The sequence below is a fragment of the Lineus longissimus genome, chromosome 15, assembly GCF_910592395.1.
Source record: "Lineus longissimus chromosome 15, tnLinLong1.2, whole genome shotgun sequence".
Taxonomy (NCBI): domain Eukaryota; kingdom Metazoa; phylum Nemertea; class Pilidiophora; order Heteronemertea; family Lineidae; genus Lineus; species Lineus longissimus.
Window position 1 is genome coordinate 10,845,549 of NC_088322.1, and position 10,801 is coordinate 10,856,349.

The 10,801-nt window shown below is 41.7% G+C and overlaps 2 protein-coding genes across 2 annotated transcripts; one reads left to right on the forward strand and one right to left on the reverse strand.

The window, feature by feature from the left end:
* Positions 1 to 491: 491 nt before the first annotated feature.
* LOC135499706 (protein Wnt-9a-like) lies at positions 492 to 7,168 on the reverse strand. Its single transcript, XM_064790636.1, has 4 exons — positions 6,992 to 7,168; positions 5,451 to 5,719; positions 3,056 to 3,327; positions 492 to 2,502 (listed from the first exon to the last, which is right to left on the reverse strand). The coding sequence occupies exons 1-4, from the start codon at positions 7,078 to 7,080 to the stop codon at positions 2,023 to 2,025; spliced, it is 1,110 nt and encodes a 369-aa protein (XP_064646706.1). The 5' UTR covers positions 7,081 to 7,168; the 3' UTR covers positions 492 to 2,022.
* A 1,549-nt stretch (positions 7,169 to 8,717) lies between these two features.
* LOC135499424 (C-C chemokine receptor type 1-like) lies at positions 8,718 to 9,686 on the forward strand. The gene has a single exon (XM_064790167.1). It carries the CDS (start codon positions 8,718 to 8,720, stop codon positions 9,684 to 9,686), a length of 969 nt encoding a protein of 322 aa, XP_064646237.1.
* The last annotated feature ends 1,115 nt before the right edge of the window (positions 9,687 to 10,801 follow it).

Consider the following 10,801-nt stretch of genomic DNA (forward strand, 5'->3'; position numbering starts at 1 on the left):
TATCTTCTCATCGCGCGTGTGACCTTTGCAACTGACTGTGCGATTTCAGTTGGAATTACACACTAGGCACTAGGTGTCGCAACCCTTACAACTGGAAAACAGACAATTACCGTAGTTCAGCGATGTCATCTAGTGCCACGCGTCACCCGTGAATAAGCTTTTTGCTTTAGCACGACGTGGTGCCAGGGAATTCTTAAAAAACCGTCGTCGATAACATTTACAAACTTCGTAATTCTTCATTTGAAGCTCTTCGTACAGGTCGCAAAAGCTGCCTAATTATTTCAAGTTCACGAACTTAGCACGAATCAGACTTCAAATGATTGTCTTGAAGTATATTATGATTAGTTAAGATTAATGCCTTGGCCTATTACCCAAGTGGAGTCGGATATTTTAATTCAAGAGTACTGGTGAAGAAAGCAACTGAGAAAAGATGCAAATCAGTTTGTAAAATATTATAATTTTACTACGTAATCGAATTCAGATGTGTTTTTCTGCTATAGAAAGTAGAATTGTGATACTGTTGAAATAGAAATGTAAAGTTGCTGGTTTGTGTGAGTGTGTGAGTGTGTGAGAGTCGACCGCGGGCGATATCGGTGCTGAACGATGAGTGACCAGTGAGAAAGCTTATCGTAAGGGATGCGAAATCCGCATATTAAGTCCATACTTCTCTGGTGTAGCTCTCCTTATCTTCAAAACAATATGAATTTCCCTGTCGCTAAATTCTTGTTCTTCTGCAGCTGCTATTGGAGGCGTTGTTCTCTTATATATGCACGCAGTCGCCGAATATGATGTTTTAACATTTCTTACCAACACTGCACGTTACTGAACAATAGAAATTAAACACCATCGCGATGTAATACAAAACTCAAACTCTTATCTTGTATTTTTCACACGAATGGTGTGGAAGATTGTTTATACTAGTCACAGGGATATTGGTTGCACCTTCAAAGACAAAAAATGAGGAAAACATTTATCCTTGTTATTGTTTTCGGTTAGGAAAGGCGCGAGACCTGCGGTTTCGTGATATTCCGGGCCAAAGGCAATTAATCGGGTTCAGTCTGATACCTCGGATATCCCAATGATGTTTTCATGTTTTATCAGTGACGTCATATTTGAATTAATATGCGCATAATTAGCAATGGCCGATCTCTCGCTCTCGATTTATTTTCTTTAACTTAACTCGTGTTCTTGTCAAAAATCGATGGAGAGGAATATACAGGAGTATGTGATTAACTGATAAGCGTAGCTGACAAGCGCACAACCAGAATAGCCAATGGAGATGTTACAGTTTGCTAAAGGAAGCCGATCATCCTGTTCAAAAACAGTCCATGTGACAAGTCCCAATCTTGCAGCATCTTGTGCGTTTGAAAACATTTTTAAAATTTGAACTTACACAGGAAAAGAGATTAGACCCTTGGAGACGTATATATGGAGGTTTTGGAGTGAATTTAAGAGTTACCAAGTTAAAAAATGAAGGGTGGGAGATTGTAAGATTATCCATTACGCTAAGTATATCACTATAATTTTAGTATTCTATCGTAGAAATAGCGAGGGCAGATGAGGTTGCGCGCCATTACGACAGCCACTTAACAGTAAATTGTGAGGCTACAAATCAGTCTTCCGGGGTCATGTTCAAATTAACTGAATTGACGAACGCGTTCATATTCCTAAATCACATACCAGTATCTCTGAACAGCAACTTTAAATGAACAGTATGTAACCTTTGTGCAGGTTCTCAAAGAACGTCAGGTTTTCTTTCATCAGAACGTTCTGTATTATTGTAATTCTATTCACTTCACTATTTGGTAAGCTTGGTTGTAACTAAACTAAATACAGTATCTCTAAAACCAATGGCGATAGTATTAACTTAGTCCACATAGCCCTTAATTAACATGCGTTTATCAGAATTAGTCTAATTTCTTTCAAATATATTTAGGGCCATTTACCTCTCTTTTCAAAGATTAGCAGCCCATCGCGTCACACCAAACAGGTGAATAAGAGAAAGAGGGAGAAGCGTCTCCCTTATTTACAAAGAAAATGGTCCTCTTGAAAAGTACAGTTATCGCACTTAAGTTCACAACACCAATGCATGCGACAGTTACATGGCTTGAAAACCGTCCGGATCTGAGAATTATATCCTCTTCCGCAACAGATCACTCCACAATTGGACGTCTTCTCACAACGCCGGCTTTGAGTGCCGAAAGAGTAGCGACCATTTTTACAAAAACTCGGAGACCTTTCCGAAAACACGAGTTCAGTGGGAAGGGGCACACCCTCCTCCACATCTTCGCCATTCTCCGTCTTCCTCAGTGCAATCATACTCATAGGCATCTTTTGCGCACTATTCATATCCGTTTTAACTAAAGTTGCCGCGTCGTATTTTTCCTTAACAAGTTCAGCCGTACTGACGAAGGGAGCTAACTGTTTCCAGCACGTCTTGATTGAACATGATCCAGAAGCTCCGTGACATCGACAGACCTTTTGAATATTCTTTTTGACTATCTGAAACGAGCAGAAAGATAGACAGGTTGGCGTTTGAAATGATCGGAGCTGTTTTTCACCAACAGGTCGTTTCATAGGATCATCGAATGGCAATCACGAATTCGCAAGAAATCAAGAAGCTGCCCTGAATCATTTGACTTTGCCTTAAAACCGAATGTTGCATGTGTTAAAATGACTTTATCCCGACCTTCTGGTTGTGACACTGTTCTCATCTGGGTTTGGGAGGAGAAAAATTAATATAATCAAACCCAAGGAATGTATCCAAGTGCAATCCAACAATGAAAGTAATGGATAACCTCTAACGCTTTTCTCAGTAGAGATTCTCAAATGACATTACATTTGTTCACATGCCACCAAATGCATTGCTATGGTCGCCAATATCGCCGCTGTACTACATGTACTTCTAACGGTAGATGTCAAGCAATTAATGTTGAACTCATTTCACTGAGTGTAAAACCATCTGTTTTAGAAAATGCAAGCTATTTTTTTCTTCTACAATGTAACTCGTTCTTGATGTTTTGAAGAAACTACATGTAATTGTTAAGTTGCTTACTCTTAGTCCAACATTTGTATTGTGCTCATCAATCTTTGCTCGAAAGTCCTCAGAGTTTGAGTCTGTGTCGCGAGCTTTCAAAAACCGTCGACTGAAACGTGTCCCAAACTTAATATTGTCTCCACAACCTCCGAGCTTCCACGTTTCCGTATTTTTGTTTTTGGTCTTGCCACACGTGCATCTGTCCAGCCTTCCGCTGCTGCACGCCCTGGCGAATGTGTGCACGAGACCCGCGGACGATATGGCATAGAGGAAAGCGGTCTCTTTGAAACCTGAAAGGAACCTGAGATGTCACAAATAACATTTTGGAGAAATCATGCACAAAGCCTCTTTTTGGAGAAATCATGCACAAAGTCTCTTTCGAAGTGAGGCCTGAATCCATTGCAATGTGTTGTACTAGCGGTCATTCCTGCAATCGAATTGAGAAAGTATCATGACGAGTATTTCCACACGTTAGTGCAGCCATTTGCAATCGAAAATATAACCCCTCTTCGAACCTTAGCAACAAGAAAATTGACGGACCACAAGCCCTCACATTCAGTGGCCTACCAAATCTTCTTAGCACAGTGTGCAAAGTTGCAACCTGCTAACAAGAATGGAAGGCAACGCTTCGGAGTATTGGACAATGGATGATGATTTAACAGGGAAGATTATTGCCAACACACAAAAAGTTACTGTTTGGCTTGTAGCTGTACATCAGTTAAGTGAATGCGTGCAACAGGTTCCAGAAAAAAATCCGGTTGTCGAAATTGCGTTGTCGAAATTGCATTAGTGGACATTTTATGGAAGTATTGTTGCAGTGTCTCGTCCATCTGGTGTTGGTCCAGTGATACAACAACAATTTACGACCGCTTCTTAAACGATCCTGATTGCTGTCTGAATCGGCACTAGCCACCGATGCGAACCCTGGGACTACTAAACGGGATAATATGAGATTGAGTCTAGGTGTAAACAGTTTGCGCTCACATGCCCTAAACCCACCGGGCGGTGACACAAGGCGGAGGGATTACTGCCGCAGTTTGATAAAAACTGTCGGAGCCGAACCGAGTTGGTAGACTGTCATAAAGCACCGAAATTGCTATTGCTGCAATAAAATTGAGTTGGAAGTGAATGTAAAGTGCTTGATTAGTAGAAGGTTACGGGTGTCTTGCCACACAACGAGACAGTTTAAGCGGTTTTGGTTACATAAATTCCACTAACATGTAAGAACAAATTGAATGTCTATTTTCTCGACATTCTAGTTGTGCAACGTGCTACGTGATTGTGATACATACACTTATTCATATAAAGGCCTAATGCTCCTGATGCTCAGAGAATGACAAGGCAGCTAACAAGTAATAGGTCACACCAAAAATACTCATTGGGTGATATGAGTAAAGACGAGCAAATGCTTTTTTCTAAAACTTCACGTACATTTACACTAGGCCTTTCTGTACAAAATTGAAGTAAAAGCATTCGCTAGTCTTTATTCATATCACCCATTATCAATCAACTCCCATGATATTCAAAATGTTTACCCAATTCCGGCCACATGCAGCTGAGATCGATACGTTTTGTTTCCGCTTTGCTTGATGTCATTACCTGCTGCATTTGATATTGCACAATTGCAATTTAAATTTTCAGAACTTCTGTCTGCAACCGAGTAGGTTTTATTGGGCAACGTTGGTTCCCAAAAAAGCTATCGCTCTCAGCTTCATGTGCCCAATGTTTGGTAAATTTCCAATTTTTGTTACGAGTTTTTCAATATCATTTGTGTCGCCTCGAGTACATTAAGGCGAAAAATATAATTTGCTTGTCTAATGGTAGACTGATTTAATGGTCACTGCTGAAATACGGAGAGGCAGGATTCTAACTCTCTATATGAATTGTGGCTCAACACGTGTCACAAGTTTAATCAACTTTTCAAACTTGGGTGTACTAGACATCGGTAGGGTGTGATAAATCAAAATCTCATTTGTATCATAAGTATTTTTACTCATTGGACAATGACGGCATGATATATATGCGTATAGCGATATCATTTTATAATCCGGTCACGTGAGCAATTATTGTTTTCTTTCAAATTATCCTCTTGTTGCATGACCGGAACTAGAATTAGTTGATGACGTCGATCCGACCCTGTCTGCATTTGCGTTAGTGATTTAGAGTGGGCCATATATAAGACTTTCAGAGGCTATGCTCGTGGTCATAGTCATTTCAAACATTTTAGGACGAAACTCTTCTGCTTTTAAAAACGAAGTGCATGCATTTTTTAGAATGTTCCACGTCCAGTCTAATTATGTTAAACGTACTGTGAAGACGTCAACAGCATTGACGCCAATAATGGCAGAGTGAATTTTCTGAAGATCACCATGTCTGAGTGGAGATTGCCTTCAAATGTAAATCAGAATCTTACCTCGCTTTAGTATGTTCAACCTGTGTTTCCCTATTGAGCAATTCCATCGTTCCATTTTAAACTGGTCCTGGCAGGCCCATGCTGACAGCCTTGCCGCTTCGATTAGACTATGTCCTATCCCAGGTTCCCGCTTGCACAGTCGCCGCTGCTTTCCACGTAAACTTAGATGTTTACAAGGGCCTGGTTTGGCGTTGTTGCTGAGCGCGGATCCTGGTATCGAACCAATGCGCTCACTCTGGAGAAAATACAAACCCTTCCGGGCTGTCAGTCTGGAAAGGTGGAGGAATATTATGCTCACAACGTGTTTGGTAGATTATTCTCTTCCTATTAGGATTCGGTAGTAGATAAAAGACAAAAAGGCTGAGGATATCTTCAAAGATTTATGAAAACGTCTTATTATGGGTATGATATTTGGAATCATACAATCTTTTTTCCAGATCAGTGACTGGTGGTCCGTTTAGATTGATCGAAATATGGCTATTAAAATCGCATAAATGTTTGATATGATATAATCCTTTGCACAAAGGATCCCTTGACGAAGGCTCCAATCAGGTTTGCTCTTGAGGCTAATAAAGTAGTGGCTAGAACACAGCTGAGTTGGCGGGAGAACCGAGATTCGTATGGACAAATCTGGATGAAAAACCGGTGAAGAAAAAGAAAGGAAAAAGTGTCCGGCCCTATTGTATTCTAACAGATTCTGGTATATTGTTCTGTAATTACCGTTGGCCGTCAATAGTTAAGAAATAAAAGCGCATAGTTGAATCCGTTGTTCCCAGCACATCCTATCCTAGGATATTTCGAACTTCTAGACCGGCGTGGGTTTCAATAAGTCCCGTCTCTTCACAGTTCTTTGAAGGATACTTTGCCAATCTGTTCCACTGCAACCGATATTCCTTGAATCGCACAGGGCAAAGTAATCGCAGAAATAAATCTATTGTTTGGGTGTTTGAGTGTGCAGTTTGGCAGAAAATAACAAAATCGCATCGCGTGCGTTTTCGAAATCGCATGCAGTGGCCATGAAACTATACGGCTAGGCATTGCCGAGCTGCGAGCTTGCTACTTGGCGACGAAACGACTGCAAAGTTGACTTGTGGTTCAACGAGTCGAAATTTAAAAAAAGAATTAAAAGAAGGAAAGTCAGAGTGTTGAAGCATGGGCGATGAACAATGCATCTTTAAAGGGCCAACTTGGGCATAAAACAAGTTGTTTTTTTGTACAAAAACGGTATCCAGCAGGACCGCAACTTCTCCAAACAGGATGAATGAAAACTCGCTAATTCGTTATTATATCGAGTTCGTGAGCGATGCGGAAACTTACTGGTTCACAAAAAGCTTCTTCACCGCAACAATTTCAAAGGCGTTTTATTTTCGCGGATTTCGTGAGAATATTATTTCTTTCTGAAAAGTTCGCGAATCGAAGCGTACATGAGTGATTTATTTTCGCACACAGTTCGCCGGCGAAGGAGGTAACAGTCAAAAAAAGTTTATGACTGAAAAAGGATGGACAAGGTTTAATAACTAATTACTAAAAACTAAGCTTACCCGAAATATCCTTGAGCCATTGGCGAAAAGTACAATGGTCCTAATAATAAAGACACAACTAATCCATTGATTGAGCGCCGAATGGACATTTTGACTGGTTGAACTAGGCGGCCGCATTTTACTAACTCCGTACATGGCGGGCAAACCTAGTGATTCCGCAGTTTTATACTCCCGACGCGTCAGCCATCATAATTCATGGCCATTTAACTGTGGTTTATTTGTTCCCGGTCCCAGTCACCCATGACTTTCGTCGGCGTAGTAAACTTCCTCGGTACAGGCGGTGGGACGCACAAGTTCGATACTCATTGCTCAATGTAATTTGTTATCTCTTAGATGCGAAAACCGTGTCTTGTGTTTAGAAAATAAACGAAAATGATTATTTATGCGCATTATGATAAATCCCCGGAATGTTTATGTGGCACCTTTCAGGTTATCGTGTGCAGGCGCGGATCCAGAATGTTTCGATGGGGGGGGGGGGGGGCTCCAGCATCTACCGCGGGCGTGCATTAAACCTGTCAAGGCGTCCAACCCCTTGAATCCACGCCTGCATGTGTCGCTGCGGTTTAATTCTACACTGTTAACCTAGATCTTTTTGCGAACGGTCAAAGTGGTAAGCGACAGGCAAACTCATAAACCGTAATCGCAACTGGACTTTGAGCCCTGATTTCGACGACGTATATTCTAAGAAATTTGTGGTATATACTTCATATTGATTTTTCATTCTGGCCAAGTGAAGCTAATCGCAAAGCCGAGCCACCAGCTGTCTGATGCTGACCAGCAAAAGTTACATGACGCACATTGTATGGGTAGCCTATAAACCATCCTACAACGACAGCTTCAGAGTTTCCAGTTCTCCCTTGGGTAAGGCAAGGGCGATATTTCTTTTCAGCGTTTCACCTAATAGAGCATTTTATATTCGATTATGCCATTATATTATGTTTATGACGCGTCACAAGAACGTGCATCCGAAAATAAAAACTCGTGTCTATTGGCGCAGATCCAATACAATGTAACAAATGTATATCACGCTGGATGACATAGATGAATGGAGTGGTACCCGATCGTCTCACAGGATGACGGCACGAATGACGAATGAGACGATCAGTTCTGCTTGCCATTTTGAACGTAAATGTCTATGAGCTAATTCGATTCGTTAACTTTTCTTACGGTCAAGAATGACCAGCAATCATGCATGTTACATATCAAAGCAGCAAGCCCCGATAGTCCTAGATAATTTGTTATGATCACGTGATGCCAAGCACGTGCATTTGACGTCATCCCTAAACGGCAGGCATGTGTAATTCAAGAGTCGATCTGAGGTCAAATGAATACAAAATAGAAAAGGCGCCAGAATCGCAGTTGACAGAGGAGTCGCCAAAATGAATAAAACACCAGTCGGGTGAAAAATACAAGATACAATGTGGAGTTTAATATCACATCGCGATAGTGTTTCATTTCGGTAACGTGCAGCGTGCGGTACGAAATATTTTGTTATAAGCATTATTCAGCGACTGCATGCATATATAAGAGAATGACGCCTCCGAGAGCAGCTACAGAAGAACAAGAATGTAGCGGCAGAGAAATTGATATTGTGTTGATGACAAGGAGAGCTACACCACTGACATTCGTTCTTTGTGTTCTGTCGTTGTATGGGTTGCGACACCCAGTGCCTAGTGTGTAATTGGAAATAAAACTAACCAAGTATGTGGCAGAGATCATAAACAGGATGAGAAGATCGGAAGAAAGTGCGTCTACCACATCTCCCCAGCAGGAGCTGTCAGCGACTGACATCATCATAGGATACTATCTACCGCCGATTTTCCTTTCGTTAGGTTTCACCGGCAACTTACTAATTATCGTCGTATTGTCACAGCACCGATACAGGGCCAGCTCGTCCTGTCTCTACCTTCGTTTCCTCGCCATGTGGGGAATAGCATACCTCACTGTTGATTTGCAAACCCACCTAATGACAGTATTCCCTGAGAAGGTTGCCAAGGTAGGCAACGCATTCTGCGCTGAGGTGATGTTTTTCGGGTACAGCGTCATCAACATGAAGGCGTACACAGTTGTCCTGATGACCTTTTCTCGGTTCATCGCCGTAATTTTCCCGCTCAAAGCTGCAGTCATTTGTACGTTGACCTCTGTGAAGCGCTTCCAGGCCGTTAATGTACTTTTTTTCGGGATCTGGGCATTGCCACACGTCATCTATCAGAAGAAAAACACGGACGTCGCATTCGGGAGTTTTGCGTGTAAATTCGACGTTCCTCGTTTAGTCGCTTGGGGGTATGAATTAGCCCATGTAACACTGATTGCAATACTTCCGTTTGCAATTATCATTGGCTTCAACATATGTATTATTGTTGGCATCAGAAGGAGAAGAAAAGAGAGCAGCGCCATGACCGGCAGTGGAAATTTTAGTGACGATACGGCTGTTGTGACCTTGGTTGCCCTAGCAACCATCACGTTTCTCATCTGTTCGACTCCATATCTCATCCACGTGACCTTCTGGGATTTTGCCTCAGCGTCTAAAGTGTTGTCTCCGGAACAAAACAGGCAATATGGCATGTCACAGATGGTAGCTATGCTGTTCTATAAGATTTATCAGTGCGCGAATTTTATCATCTACTTTGTCGCGTGCAGAAGATTCAGAGAAGATTTTAAGGTGGTGATTTTCTGTAAGTGGGCAAGGCGCTAGGAGATACAAAGTTTTTTTTTGGGGAAGATGTCGCATATACCTTACCGATGTAGAAATTGAAGAAATAATCTAAATGATACTGTCGCTCTGTCGTGTGCAGTGTTGTGAATGATATTGCGAATTCAACGTGTACCCACAGTTTCATGTGAATTTTCAGACAGCCAAAACGTTAAGGCTCCATGTGATGCATATTAGGAAGAAAAAAAGCATTCAAAAATACTTCCATTGCATTTGCATGTAAAGTTGTATTTTTAATGGGCAGCAGTGTAGTCTCGATTCCGGCGTTATATTGGCAAATGCCTGTATTTGGATCTTGACCTTAAACGTCGATGATAAGCGTGTCCAAAGCATGTTAGCCTGCAATGGGTAATGTTTAAGCCGATGAGAGGCTCGGTTTGATGAAGTTGTCGACTTCAGAAATTGTCAGCCAAGTTAGTTATAGAATTTCGAGTAGGCGAAGGATTTCTAGACAGTAACAGCTGCACGATAAGTTTCCTGCTGGAACATTCTCAAAGCCACTCGACTTTTAACCCTTTCGGTACGAGACACTTCTTGAAAATGGCCCTCTTTTCCCTCAGGCCTGTCAGCGGAGATGGGCCTGGTCGAATATCGATTTCTCAGCGGTAGAAATATGGCAAAAAGCAATCTAATAAAATTGGTATATCTTTTTTTTAAATCAGCCAATATTTTGAGAGTAATATACTGAGGGCACTGAGGGTCTGCCAGCCCTTGTGGCAAGGCTATCTACGACACAATGTTAGCCCCGTAATGTGTGGCAAAGCATCACGGCCTTATATAAGCGTCTCGTATATTGGTGGTTTATTATTATAATATCTTCATCAAACCAGAGGAGTAGATACAGTAAATTTCCAGGATATCGCAATCAGATACACTTTAATAGTCTTTGTCTCGATCTCTGCAGAAAAATATATACATCAGATAGACATAACTGCCTCAATGGGACCAATTACACCGGTTCACCGATGATAACACATTTATTTCGCAAATATTTGGTAGGAGATCGCCTTTCTCTGCGGTTACAAATCACGGGGCCGTCACTAGCCCAGACTATGTGCCTCACCCCGCGCCATTACGTGGTAACTACTCCCGCGGGG

Bases quoted from the DNA above. Each gene is read 5' to 3' on its own strand.
- LOC135499706 (XM_064790636.1), bottom strand. From the start codon at position 7,080: ATGTCCATTCGGCGCTCAATCAATGGATTAGTTGTGTCTTTATTATTA. The intron at 5,720-6,991 runs GTAAGCTTAGTT...CCACCTTTCCAG, and splicing joins ATGGCTCAAGGATATTTCGG to ACTGACAGCCCGGAAGGGTT. The intron at 2,503-3,055 runs GTAAGCAACTTA...TGCTCGTTTCAG, and splicing joins ATACAAATGTTGGACTAAGA to ATAGTCAAAAAGAATATTCA.
- LOC135499424 (XM_064790167.1), top strand. From the start codon at position 8,718: ATGAGAAGATCGGAAGAAAGTGCGTCTACCACATCTCCCCAGCAGGAG.